The sequence below is a fragment of the Crotalus tigris genome, unplaced genomic scaffold (assembly GCF_016545835.1).
Source record: "Crotalus tigris isolate CLP2741 ecotype Arizona unplaced genomic scaffold, ASM1654583v1 scf7180000018485.2372832, whole genome shotgun sequence".
Taxonomy (NCBI): domain Eukaryota; kingdom Metazoa; phylum Chordata; class Lepidosauria; order Squamata; family Viperidae; genus Crotalus; species Crotalus tigris.
The window spans coordinates 1,814,492-1,829,542 of NW_024097033.1; the positions used below are offsets into that span (position 1 = coordinate 1,814,492).

The 15,051-nt window shown below is 35.4% G+C and overlaps 1 protein-coding gene across 14 annotated transcripts in view; it reads left to right on the plus strand.

Moving 5' to 3' along the window:
• UNC80 (unc-80 homolog, NALCN channel complex subunit) overlaps positions 1 to 15,051 on the plus strand; it is a 185,213-nt gene that overhangs the window by 166,957 nt on the left and 3,205 nt on the right. For 12 of the 14 annotated variants that reach the window (XM_039352938.1, XM_039352945.1, XM_039352940.1 and 9 more), the window contains 5 exons: positions 2,008 to 2,064; positions 8,789 to 8,870; positions 9,080 to 9,191; positions 12,180 to 12,391; positions 13,734 to 13,802. In XM_039352938.1, the coding sequence (XP_039208872.1) occupies positions 2,008 to 2,064; positions 8,789 to 8,870; positions 9,080 to 9,191; positions 12,180 to 12,391; positions 13,734 to 13,802 (532 nt within the window). The remainder of the gene's footprint in view (positions 1 to 2,007; positions 2,065 to 8,788; positions 8,871 to 9,079; positions 9,192 to 12,179; positions 12,392 to 13,733; positions 13,803 to 15,051) is intronic. The other 2 variants (XM_039352942.1, XM_039352952.1) reach the window with 1 other exon arrangement.

Consider the following 15,051-nt stretch of genomic DNA (forward strand, 5'->3'; position numbering starts at 1 on the left):
TGTTTCACAAGAACAGAAATTACAAAGATGTAATATAGCTTGTAAGTCAGAAATGTTGGGGTGAAGACCAGACAAAATAAAGCAGATCCAGTCCTGGCTTTTTACAAGTGTTTGCAAAAGAAATATATTTCATTATCATTCTTATTATAAACAGTCAGGCTTTCTTAGGTACTTCTCACCAGCTGCAAAAAGAGGTGTAATTAGTTAATACTGTTTTTCATGACTTATCAGGTTCAAAAGCCTAGTGCTAAAATGTTTCTTTGTCTGAAATGTTTGCAAATGCACCATTAAAAACCAAAAGCAGACATATTTGGCTCAGAGGAGAGATCTATGGATGGCTGAACTATTTCTATAATTCCACATTGAACAAGTAAATTTATTCTTGTAATAAATCTTTGAAAATAGGCAGAGGCAAACAGAAAGGGAGGAATACAGGAATAGTTATACACCAACTAGTAAAGCAACAGCTTTGGATTGCAATAATTTATATTCACAATCATTTTGCAAGTATTAGAGACCCCTGTATTCCCCCTCCCCACCCCTAAGGTAACTAACTAGCATGGATTTAATCTGGTGATATATACCTAACAGTGTTTAGGTAGATTATAGTTCTGGACAGTGAAAACACAACACAAGGAAATGAAACTTTATAAGCCTAGACTATCAATTGGAAAACAAATTGGTCTGAATTCACTCTGTGGGCTCTTGTGATTGCTTTTTTCATTGCTTAAAAGCAATTTTATTAGGGTTTTTAAAATATCACAGAAGAGCCAAAGATCTTCTGTGCTTCATCTCCTTTGGAAACAGATATGGTTACTTTAATTAGTCACAGATAGCTGCTCCCTGCATTCTGGAGGCCTCTTCCATGTCAAATCTGCTAGCAGTTGTCAGTTTTTTCAAAGAACTTTGGCTTTAATACAAAAAAAAAAAATCACACTTATGTTGCCTTTAATATTTAAAAAAATCAGTAATGTTCTGCTATATATTCTACTTATAATCTGAAAAAACATTTTTCCTGAACATATTTTGGGGGGGAAATCAATAGAATTAGAAGTATTTATCAGTTTAATTAAAGTATTTTTGATTTCCAACAACTGAGAAGTGAAATAGATAAGGTTTGAACATTTTTCTTGTAAGGAGAAACTACTTTAGCTGCAATGTGCTATCGTATTACAAACCAGAAAAAAAAAGATAGCATTGCACTTTGGGGCATAACATTCCCAAATGCTACATGAATAGTGCTATGAAATAGTGCTATGAAATCTTGTTTAGATAGCTGGATGGCTCAAAGATCCCTTCATCACAAGAGAGCATAGACTTGTCTGCTGCTGAGGATATTTTAATTATCTTTCCAAATATGCAATTGGGAGATCAAAGGACTGGAGGTTCTTCTAAGCCCTAGAGTTGGATAAGTGTCATACTCCATATATCCTCTCCAAAAAAATCTTTTGGGCATCTCCCACCTCAGTAGTTCAGTTCAGTGGCTGGGAAGTAGAGGAAATTCGGAAGCTCAAATCAGTGATGGGATTCAAATATGTGAACAACCGGTTCTCTGTGTGGATGCTGCTTCCGGAAATCCATTCAGGGCCTGGGCAACAAAAAATTAGCTACCAGTTCTGCCGAAGTGGTGCGAACTGGCTGAATTCCACCATTGGCTTAAATGCCTGTCTACTGTTTATGCCTATGAAAACAAAGATGGTTTTAATATCGTGAACTGTATTTTTCACTGAGACTAGAGGGAAGTTAGCATCTAAATGTATTATATAAATGTAGAGATTCATTGCTTCACATCTTCTCTATGCAGGAAGCTCTTTAGACTATAGGAAAATTCGTCTTTCAGTTTTTTTAGTTGCTTCTCTTCAGGGAATTAGTGTTGAGGCCAATTTGCTCTCCTTTATTTTCTCTACTATCCTTTTGATACTTATTTTCTTTGAACACAGAGACAATTGCATGCTTTAAAAACATATTTTCTTCCTTAAATGCTTCACCTCCTTGCCCATCCTGCAGTGAACCCAATGTCCTCGATGACTCCCAGGGCCTGGCCGCTGAGGGCAGCCTCTCTAGGTACCGTGTTTACCCTACTGTATGTCAGTGTCTGTGCTGGGAACAAATTTGCTCCCTATCTTCACTGTCTTTCTTCCATCCCAATTCTCTTTTCCTCCATTTCAGTTTCTTGTTCTTCACTGATGGTTAGGCCTGCAAGACAAAAGTTTAGCAACCTGAGTAAGCTGTGAGCTCTGGCTCCATCAATCTTTATTGGCAAAATAGAATTCAAAAAGCAGTGTGGAGCAAAGCTGCCAAACCATCTAGATTATCTGTTGGAGTAATTCTCTTCTTCTCTCATTCCCATTGTATTTTTAACCATAGGAATATATGAAACATTTATCACCCATTACTAACAAATATATTTCTGGAACATGCTGGAGGGTTTTAAAAATAAAAGCTCCTTCTATTTGTTCATACTATTAACTACTATGTTAATCTTTTATAAGCATTAGCTTAGTGTCCATATAGATCAGGGGTCTTCAAACTTGGTCCTTTTATGACTTGTGGACTTCAACTCCCAGAATTCCTCAGCCAGGCATGCTGGCTAAGGAATTCTGGGAGTTGAAGTCCACAAGTCATAAAAGACCCCTGATATAGATTAATCATAAAGATATGGCTTGCAGAGTTAGCAGCTTGTGCTTATAAGAATTACATCAGCAATTTTTGTAAATGGCTTGTTTATAATGCTCTTTATATTACAGGTAGTCCTCAACCCACTACCACTTCCGACAGTCCTATCTTGGGGTTACTTACAACCCAAATTCAAAGTTCCAATGGTTGGCCAGCCACAGACACATGACCGAGCTTCAGGCATTTGGCAACATGGCTCATTTACAGCCATTTCCAGGGTCCCATGGTCACATGACCACAAGTTAGGACAATTATATTGAAAACTGCCATTTATTTCCAGTTTTCAACAAAACTACATCCATAACAAACCACTGTTTTGCTTAATGACCACAGTGTTTGCTTAACTGCAGTGTTCATTTATTGACTATCATGACCATGATGGGCAGTTTCCATTACAATTGTAAATTGAGGACTACCTGTATGAAAGTGGATTGATTATATGGATTTTACTTTCACCTTCTAAAGAAGATAACTATTTATTCTCAAGAAAGTGAAGAAAAAAACTCCCAAGAAGAACCTTATTTTCAGTTCTTTTTTTGCCTGTAACTAGTTATAAATGCTTCTGGCTACTAAAGGGAGATGGTAGAAATAAACGGATGTAATTGGTTAGTGGAATATCCTAGTTGTGATTACAGCTTCAAGCATTAATCAAACCTTAACCCATTTCGCTAATGAAATAAAAGAACATGCTTTCTTGAAATCTGACATCTGGTAATGTTTTCTTTGAAAATAAAATATCCTCTTTGTGCAAGAAGTAAAATAGACACAGTGCCTTTAAAGTTTATTACTTTTAAGATATAATGGGATGACTGCCCGTTTAACACTCAGCTTGGTCATTTGAATCATTGTTACTGTACTGCCTCTCAACTGACTCACTATAGCTAGGAAGACTCCTATTTTTCCCCCAGGTGTCTGTGCCTCGTAGAAAACCATCATAGAAAACTATATCGGTTGTGCGAAGACTGCTTCCCTTTTTAACACTTGATCAGTCAGGCAATATTAAGTGGGATTATTGGGAATTGCCTCTTTTTATTTTTTCATTGTTTTTAGATATAAAAAACAGGAGATTATGTATCACTGGGTGTGTCACATTAATCATTCTCATAATTCACAAAAATATTTGTTTATGTTAATTTTCCCCAGCCACATGAATCAATCTTATTGGTCAGGATGTGAAAACATATGTGGGAGAGAAGAATACACTTTTGTGTACAGAAAGTAGGAATTTAAAAGATGAATCAAACATCCTGATGTGTCTGTAAGCAATAAATAAGGAAATGAAATAAAATAAACTTATCTGAAGCCCCATTGACTTCAGTAGCATAACTTTCTGGACAGATATATAGGGTGTTCCAGAAATAATAGGGCTGTCAAAATTTGGGAATAAATCTGAAAAAAATATTTTTATTAGTAGGTTTGTGCAGGAGATGATGATAATGAATTTATTTAGTTTGTAACAGCTGTATTATTTCTGTGAAATCCAATAGATAGGATTTCATCTGAAGAAATTTTTTTCCAAAGGCAACTTAACTCAAAATAAATATGAACCACATTTTCTATATAGTGGATGATATACATAGGATTAATTAGAATGGAAATGTTGTTACCATCAGCGAATAGTAGGCATTGTATAGATGACCAATTAATAAAATATATTTAGTACTTATAAATTAGTATAATTTTATTGTATTATTAAGTCAGTATGCTTAGGAATAGCACTCCTCCTTATATGGAGGGTAATCATTTACTAGGTTGCTTATGTTTACATTCCATCTTTCAATTTTTAAAATGAAATAATCTGATGAGAATTTAAAAACATTAATATTGAAATATTAAATGAAGGAGAGTAATAGATGACAAAAAAGCATTAAAATGTTTCATCTGAATTTAGGTTAGCCATGGGAATTTTTTTTCTAGACACAAATCTACTCCCTCCAAACTTGTTCGAAAGTTGATAATGCTAGGAAAATAAAAAAGACAATATAAAAAGACCTCTAGATTTCCATTGAATGACTTATGTATAGAGCAGCATCTAAGGATATATTCAACTGAGCATCCTTGTATTAGTTATTCTTAGGATCACTCATTATACCATTATCTGATTAAATTCAATTTAAAAAGAAAACAACGCAATGGCTTGCAAAACCACTCAGTGACTGAATCTGAATAAGTAGCTGAAGGTATGACTCTACTATATAACACTAGTTTGATTGCCTCCTATAAGAATAGTTGTGTGGGATTGTTCACAATTGGATGCCTGACTATGAAACCTCTCTCTTATAAATAACTTGTTTTCCTCTAAGCTTCCTCTATCTTCCCCTAAGCTGGGGAAAATACCAAATGATAGTTGTCTGCCCTGTGTAATCATAAATATCATAAAGAGAAGTTATTAATCTGGTTAAGAATGGAACAGGAGCACCTTTCCGCTATTCATGGCTGGTTTTCGGGTTCAGCTCTGGTGTAGAAAAAGGACCATACCATTTAGCCAGTTTATGTAGTAAATTCTTCACATTTCAAGTTCATTCAAATTCAAATCATGACAATCATCAGGCATAACAATATCAGTATGAGCCCCAACGTTTCCCCATTCCCACCATCTGTGGAATTGCAGGCAGCATTGGAATTAGTCAGAAGAGCTAATAATGCTAAAATCAACCATCAGACTCTTCCTTTAGTTTCCATTCCATCAATGTCCCAAATTAGAAGTGCAAACCGTATCAAAATTAAGATGTTATCCAGTTTTATATATATTCCACACACACACACACACACACACACACACACATATGGAATAAGAATACAGCTGACCAGAAAACAGAGCTAAAAACAAAAGGGGCTCAGCTACCACTCTAACCCAAGACCTGGAGAACAACCAGGTTTTTAAAGGTGGAGTAGTACAGATCCCCAGGGGAGGTATCATTCTACAGGACAGAAGCCATCACACCTCTCTCTTTCATTAACTCTATATTTGTTTCATCATAAATAAGCACATCAATCTTGCATTTCAGTTTAGAGTCATTGTTTTTTATGCATGCATAGACTTAACCACATATTCAAAACAGACCTTTTATAAAGCAAATAAGCATCAATACTCATTCTAACTTTTTTCTCTTCAAATGGGTCAATCATTTTTTCTGTATTCCCTTGTTCCTATTCATTTATTTCAATTAACTATAATTTGGAGGGCATTCATTCAAATTGTTGCACATTTTCTCTAAATTTATCCCTGGTTCTTCCATTATCACCATTCAACTGAGCACAGTATATAACCGCCGATAATCTATAGATTCATATTGTAATAACTGCAATAACCTAGATGACTCCAAGTTGTACTTTCTGATACAATATTTTAGCCTTTCCTCTTTTCTTTTCCTAAACCTACACCTACCTTCATTTTGTAGCATATAATCTTCAACCCCCTCTACAAGATCAGAATACCTTTATTCAAATCTACTACATTTTTCCTGTTTCCCTCAAATTTCACAGATCAGTTTGACTTTTTCTGGTTTCATTTTTGATTTATGCTCTTATTATATTCTAAGTCATAGTCTTGCATATGGCATAATAATCAGCAGATGGTTTCAGAGATATTTATCACCACCATCCACCTTGATTTTGGTCAAACAAGATTCTCATGTAACACTTTTTAATGTTTAGACCAGTGGTTCTCAACCTTTCTAATGCCGTGACCCCATAATATAGTTCCCCATGTTGTGGTGACCCCCAACCATTTATACATCACCGGGTGCCAGGGGCGTGGCCAGAGAAAAGGGGAAAAAAATGGCAGACAGCCTTGTTTGGCGACCCCTGTGAAATGGTCGTTCGACCCCAAATTGGGTCCTGATCCACAGGTTGAGAACCACTGGTTTAGACTATCAAAAATAGCACTGACAATTCATATTACCATTTCAAATTAGCTCATAAAATAATTCATAATGATGACAGTGATAGCTGATCTATATTTTTCAAATATTAGTTCCATTACAGTTGCTTTTAGAAATAGAGAAATAAAATGTGTGTAGAATAGTGGATAATAGTCTGAGTTTGCGATTGTACTGCAGGGGCCATTTCATTAAATGAAATGAGTAAAGCATCATAGGGTGATATTATGGAAACAATCCACAGTGCTTTGGAGACTTTTATTTTTAGTTGAGTAATAAGTGAAAACATCTGTACATCTTGCTTGCAATCAGGTAAAACAAAAGATAGCTCTGTGAAATGCATAAAGAGAATGGCCTTGAAAGTCAGAAGAATCTGCTATTAAGTCAATGATCAAATAAAAAAAAATCTGACCCAGGCCAAGAAAGTAATTTGGGATAATACTTCAGACACAAACAGCCCCCCCCCCAATTCTCATGAAAGTAAAAGAGGGAGGACAGGCAGCATTCAGTCTTGCAAGATTGGTGGTAGCCATAATAGGTATACCAGACTAAGAAACAGACACCTTGCTGATCTAAGCTACCTTTATTACTGCTTTATTACTTTTATTATAACAGCTATAGTATCATAATTCTGCAGCTTTGGTCAGGTATCTAATATCTGTACAATTTTTCCATGCAGTATTACTACTGTGCATTTTAATCATAGATATTATTTTCAATTAGCATAGGTATTTTTAGCTGGCTACTACTAGAGAATTTTAAAATCTTGGAAAAATTTATATCAGTTTGGATCAGTTTGTATGTTCTGATACACATTTGTCTGTCATAATAGTCTTTTTTTCAAGTTTTCATATTGCTATTTTGTAAGTTGAATAAATATGGCCCATCTGATTAATTTTGCTCTAAGACTATCTGTCACATCCAGCCCAGATTTCTCTTAGGCTTGATTAACACTTATTAATTAGTGTTCACCTGGAGAGGATGTCTATCTTAAAGCAAGGGGAATATATTTAGAACTCCTCATCTGCCCTTGACTAACCATGGAAGGTTTATGGAACAGATATTGCAAAATGGTGGCATTTTATATTTATATTTTACACCAGTCAATCTCTCTCAGCCCACGCACATGACATTGGCTGAGTCATAAGGTATCATTCTCCACATTCATACTTCTATTGCTTATTGAACTTATACATTACAAATAGGGTGAGATAGTTTATGAGTAACTAAAGAGGCCAAAAGCATAAAATTAATGAATGCCATCACGTGAATTTGTTGTGAAGAATATTAAATTGTATATAGGCTTACTAATGGCATATGTAAAGCTTGAATGAAATGCATTTAGCCACTAAAAAGCAGTCTTCTGATTTACAATCACAATAGGAATTGGTTCCATTAAAATGCTGGCAAGAAAGCAAATAGATTAAGGGATATAGTTTTTAATATACAGAAAGTTTAAAAATAATTGCTGCAGTAAGATATGCCTGCCTACTTTATTACGAAAGTATGCAGACTCCTTTGATAATTTGTTAAATCCATTTTTTAAAGAATCCATATATGCCAATTGCTTTTTGTGTCTAATTTGTGTTGGTATTGATTGTGAAAGCTCTATATAATTTAGGACCTAACTGCTTTGATTCCTTCACAAAGTTTAAAAGTGGGATATAAATAAGATGATAAATAAATAAATCCCAATTACTTTTCCTGAGGTGTGCTTATTTAATGCTAACTTGAAACTGCAAATATATGTTCAGTGTGGTAACTTTTTCCATAAGTCCTGTGCCAATGCTGTGAGTTAAACCTTTGTCAATTGTGTTCATCATTCATTTTAATCTGTATTGAACTCCAATTATTCAAAATTATGAGATCTATCAAAACTAATTGCAAAGAAAAATGTTTTGATTTAATATTTAACATTTGTATACTGTTTAAAGCTAAGGCTTTAAAATGGCATCCTCATTATTATCCTCCCTTGATCTGTTATGTCAAAGAAGGGAGAACATTGTGGAATGGAAGGCATTATTCCTTGACTAAAAATAGACTAAAGAATGATAGGATCCTCAGTGCCATTACTCTTTCTATACAACCTAAATAAATAGTCTCTCATAACCTTCAAAGATGGTACTGTATCTTTGAAGTGACTGTGTCATTACTGTTTAACAACATTTGCAAAGAAATTCTCTAGTCTGTGTTATTCTGTGGTCATGCTCATATTCTTGACACTTACACAGGGTAGCGAGTGTGCAGAGTGAACCTGGACACCACAATCTTCTTGTTCAGCAACCATTAGGCAGGAAAAGAGGTCTAAGACAGGTGAGTTCAGAACTGTTGATTGGATGAATGTAACTTGTTAAGGGAATTTGTTAAGAGTTTTTACCTTGAGGAATTTCGTGGACCTTTCTGAAACAAGAATGATTTCTGATTTAGAGCATGATATGAACAGATGGGAGGAAAATACTGATCTGAGTATTTGTAAATCTTGGGATTTCCTTATCTAATTCAATTGCATCCACACTTTCTAGCTAAGGAGGCCTCTTTTATCACGTCAGAAAACCCAAACTGAACCTCACAGCCATCACGGAGCACGACTTTCAACAACACGTAGAAGCATACAGTCCAAAACAAAACCAGCTGGTGAGGAAACATTTATAGTATTCTAAGCTTTAAAAAATTACTGGTTTCTACATATATTAGTGTATCAGTCAATCAATTAATTAATGGCTATGCAATATCTTTGTTAGCATGATTCTAATACTGATGATTTCAGCAAAACAAGAACATCATCGATATCAAAAATCATACATTCATTATATCACAAAAATACTTTACACTAGAAAGGAAAGCCTTCTCTGTTTTGAGTTAACATATAACAAAATTCAGAGCACTTTATTTATTCATGAAGAGCCAGTAGGTTCCCCACATCCATATTAAGCCTCTAGGTCTAGGAGAACTAATTTTCTACAGGTAGTTCTCACAACAAAGAGCTGATCTGCACAAGCTTGACCCAACAAAAGTATAGGCTATTGGGAGTATCTCAAAGCAGAAATGTGTACTTTTGTACTCTTCCTGCACCCAGTCGAACAGGGAGGCAACCTCTGCCTGTTTTTTTTTTTTTTTTCCCCCTGCTCTGAGTCAAAAGTATCTTTCTGACTTATGTCACTTCAAATGATGCTATCAGGTTCACCTTCTGGGCCTTTTTTTTTCTTTTTTTCTTTACAAACTCACTGATGGAACAGTGAAACCATGAACCTATCTTTGTTTCCAAGTTGTTTTAAACAAGTGACATTAACAAGAATTCTGTCACTTTCTTCTTCTACTCGAGTGACAGAAAAATGGGTAAAACTGTAGTGTTTTCTTTTTTTTTTCCTTTAATTTTTCCAGGATAGGTAAAGAAACAGAAGAATCCACCAACAACAGCTATGGTAACTATTATCTAGATCAGCGTTTCTCAACGTTTGTGTGACGGTGACCCGTCACACGAACGTGCTGCGCATGCGCGGCACGGCACACATGTGCGGCGGCCCCCCATGCGTGGCCCCATGCGCGGCGGAGCCCCCATGCGTGGCGGCACCCCCAGGTGCAGCCCCATGCGCGGCGGCGCCCCCTGAGGGGGGGAAATGGCGGATCGCATTGTTTGGTGACCCCCGTAAAATGGCCGATCGACCCCAAATGGGGTCGCGACCCATAGGTTGAGAACCGCTGATCTAGATAGACTACTAGGCCATTCCTAGGTCTAAATGAAGTAAGAGGATGAAATCTGAGAAGGGATTTCTGAAGTTGGCAACATTTCTAGTTGGCTTATGCACAGGAGACAAGCAGCTTCAAGGCTGCAGTGCAGAAATGCCCAAAGAGAGGGATCTATCTCACGTGTGATTTATATATCTCACCCTCCCATCATTTTTGCAAATGAAATAAACCTTTCTCTATATGAATTGTAAATTTCCCAGCATTACCAGCTTCAGATAGTGTTCTGCACCTTTTACAAATCAGAAGAGCTCAGATTCCACTAGTGGCCAGCACAATATTTACTGGAAATTTTGTGAGGATTTTGAGGATATTTATTTACATATTTTAGAGTTCATGTTGCTTTTTGTCATAATATGTGGATTTTATAAATCACCATACAAAAATAAATGGGTTATAGGGAACTAGCAATGTATTTTATTTGGATGAAAAACATAATGCAGTTATTTTTTTGTTGTGGCTATTTTGACTGGTAGATCCTCCAGGGCAGGGTGCACCCCTATTATCCAGTTCTATAAGAGAAAGAGCAATCCCTTATTGGCTGGCAGCATTTTGTGAAAGCTGTAAACTCAAAATGTATAGACATACAAATGCTAAGAGTATTTTAATGTTCACATAGATCAGCAGTATGGAAGATAATCTGGAAAATTAAATTTGCTTACAGTGTGTTGTGGAAATTGCATGACAGAAAAGTTGGCAGCCTGAATCTTCTGTTATTTTATCTGCAAGTATGGAAAGTGGCATATGCATAGAAATATGATTTTAAGGATGGTCTATTAAATGGGAGAACGTCTCTTAGACTTTAGTCCTGCAGGACCTCTTGTCCTTAATCTTTCTTTTGAACTTTTGCCTTTTCCTAATGGCCTGTCTTTAGCCTTACTGTTGCTATTTTTCCTCCACTCTTCTTTTAAATCTGATTTGGCTGTAGCCCATGTAATTCCTTGGGCCCTGTCAGCCCTCTCAATTTTTTTAAAAAAGCAATATGATGAAATGAAAATGTCTGTGTCATAAAACAAAGAGATACAATGACAATCAAAAAATGTAACATAGTAACAAAACATCAGTTTCAGCTTTTTTCAAGCATCTCTTTGCTCCCTGCTCTCTTTTTCACAATCTTCTTGTTATTCTTCATTGCTGTTACTAGTTTTCCACAGTTACATCTTATCAGAGCATTTTTATTTTATTTGGTTTCAATTTTATCTCACTGGAAATTCACAGAATCACCATCTCTCACAGCTTCTCCTTTCTGAGAATATTTTTTGGGTATTTTTTTAAAAAGGGGAAAATTCCAAAAGATTTGTTAAAAATGAAGATGGACAAAAAAACCTGACAGGTGCCAAGCGGATTATTCCTGGTTATTTGTTTCTTTGATTATATTTCTGTTTATAATTTCTGCTCATGCTCTCTGTGTGGGTGTGTGTGTATTTTAAATATGTTCCTACAATAGATTGCATTCCAGCCATAAATATTTCCCCAGTGGTTTTAAATATATACATAGCCATGCATAAATAGAAAACATAGCAGCAGCAGATAGTGGCAGTGCTATATGTACTTCTGTACCCTGGCCTTCTAGACCACTGAGTTCAAGCAATTGTAAAGGGAAGATACATAGAGACTTGTTGCTGTGAACAGGGCTGGTCCTTAAAGTTCTGTGAAGTCCAAAATATGCCAACCTCTGTTCTAAATGTACATATTAGTTTCAAGGAAGTTTCTGGTATCACAGAAGTTTCAATTGGGAAGGGAGGTTTGATGTAAATTTATTTAGGCAGTAGTTTCAGGATCTCCCTTTTAAGATTAGCAACTATTTTTGTTAATATAATGACACATATTCAGATTTTTTTTGATCCTTATGTATCTATTGCTGCTTATTACTTGCAGTGGATCAAAAACGATCTGTCACCTTCACTGAAGCTCAATCAGAGGCATCATCTTCAAAATCTGATCCTACACCTATTGCAGCCCAGCAGCAACAATGCAGCAAAAGGAACAGCCCTGCAGAAGGTAGCAAGCAAGCAAGCAATAAATCTGTTGTGAAATCATCATCTACCATTATTGTGGCAGATCTCCATAGTCAAATCTCTTCTCACCAGGTAATTTAATAAAGCAGAAAAATATGCTTGCTATTTTCAATGGAATGTGCCCACTAATGGTTGCAACTACAGTTAGTGTTATTCTTTGGGTGTTAGCCTTTGGTTTCTCATATTAAGGACAGTGTATCTTTTTAATCTCTTATTCCAACTGTAGATAACTTGATACTATCTGGAGTTCTATCTTATGGTTCCCACAATTCCATTGCTTTATGGAGACTCATGAGAATTGAATTGTAATCTGAAACTCTGGTAGCACTTTAGAGTTTCTATTCCACAAATAACTGGATGTGTAGACTTATTTGTTAGTTGGGACAAATTGGGAGAGCTGCTGCTGTACTGGTCTCCCTGCTGTACAGTGGTAGCAGTTACTCAGCTTCATTTCTGGATCAACAGTGGATTTCCCCAGGCTTATGGTGGGGGGAAATTTAACATGTTTTTATTGGGAATGGGATCAGAGATGGCCTGGAAGTTCATAGCCACCACAACAATCATGAACCTGTACCTGATATTCTAGGGCCAATTCACACAGGAGGCTATATGCTAGATCTAGTTTCTGGCTCAAGACACATGTAATGTGAGCTGAGGTTTAGACTTTGCAATCTGTCTCCTGTCATGGTCAGATCACTCTGTGCTGTGTCCAGGGTTACCAAACTCTGCAGGGAGGATGTGTCTGTTCAACTGGTCCATCAAATAGGATAGCTATTCTTGGCTTCCAGAGATACTTGCAATGTTGCGTGGGCTGTGATGAGAGTTCTACAGACATACAATTTGCCTACTAGACTAGGAAGAAACAATGGTTTTGGTCAGAATTGAGCAACCTTTTCTAGTTCAGAATGTAGAGGAGTTCTGGGAGATGAAGTAAACTAGGAAATGCCTAGAGCAGAGTGAATCAGGCTGAAAATGTACAAGAACTCATATTCTAGCCCAGTGCTTCCCAAATCTGGCTGAATTATCCCAAATTGGGTAAAAGTGTGTTTTTCTTTGAGTAACAGAATAAATGATGCTGGAAAGTATAGAAAGTAAATCTCATTTTACTAATTTGTGAGCATTTTACTAATATCTAATCTGAAGGTTGTTTTGGTGCGGATATAATAAACTTATTGTATGTATTGGATGTAATTTGGTGTCTATGCATACCAAAGCAGATGTATGAAAACAAAATTTCTCTATCTCCTACCAATATTTACATGACATAACGTTACCATACTGCAGATTTCCTTTCTTTTGAAATATAAGGAGTCATTTTCTTATATGGAATAAAGAAGGGAAAATTCAAGTAGAATTATTTTGTATTAAATGTTGAATGTGCCTTGATTGACTGAATGATTGATTATATTTATAGCCCACCTTTTCTTCAGGAGCTCAAGGCAGTATACGTGGCTCCATCTTATCAGCACAACAGCCCTGTGAGGTAAGTTACTGTGGACTGGGGAGTTGAATCTATGTCTCTCAGGATAGTTAGTTTAAAAAAATGCATAAGCATGAGAAAAATGTACAAAGTGTATAAAGCCAATTTTTTTCTATTGGCCGAGGTAAAAGAATGGGGATTTTTTTAATAAAAAAAATCAAAACAGGTTGGAATTTACAGAATATCAGAACATTTTTCATAAAGCAGCTTGCTAAATATTATATAAAATGGTAAAAGATGTTTTGAATTATATATCTTTAAAATCTGTTTCATAAAGTGACTATAACTCCTTTTGCTTTTTACCATAAAAGATTTGTTGGAAGGTTAGATGACTATTAAGTGATAAATATGTCAAATTTAAAGAAAATCGGAGAGGGTACACCTTTATTTCTTATTCACTTTTAAAGTTTGATGTTATTAGAAATATCTTACATTTGACATTCTGTAAAATAAAACATTCTGCTTTGGAGATAATGACATTTGTGGCAAAAATTGTTCATCTAATGAGAAATATTTGTGATAAATTTTGGGCAGATAGGGTTTTATGCAAAATGAAGAGATGGTAGTAACAAATAATGGAGTGGTTGAAGGCAGGAGAAAGTGTATTTTTAAGCCAGTCAGGGAAACAAGTGAAGATAATTTTAATATTGGGAAATGGGAAATAGCAAAGTGAGCTAATGAAAGGATTCTCTTTCATGTACTTTCTACTGCATTCCCTTCTTTCAAAAATATTTTTATTAAAGATTTTTTTAAAAAGAAAAAATAATACAAACTAATATAAAGTCAGAAAAATAAAAGAAAAAGAATATATCAAATAGAAAGCTTAAAGTGAAAGAAAAATAGAAAAGAAGAAAGATATAAAGACAACATCTTCTTTTAAGTAGAATCATAAATTTACCTCTTACTCTAATTACAACATAACTCTCTTCTTTCTATAGTCTATACTTCCTAGTCATCAAATCTATAAATCACAAGTTCATTTTTTTCTGTTTCACACAAAAAGTCTGCAAGTGTTTTCCAATTAGCAATAAATGTAGTTGTTGTCTTATCTCTGATCAGAGTTAATTTAGTCATCTTGGCAGATAGTCCCAAATCTTTCCATCTTTGTGCATACAATAATCTCACTGTAGTTATTATGTAGAAAAACAATCTTCCACTATTTTTTACAACTGTTTATCCAACAATTCCTCCCTACACCTCTGGTTTCAATGGTATACAGTATTTATCTTTACAATTCTCTGAATCAGTATAT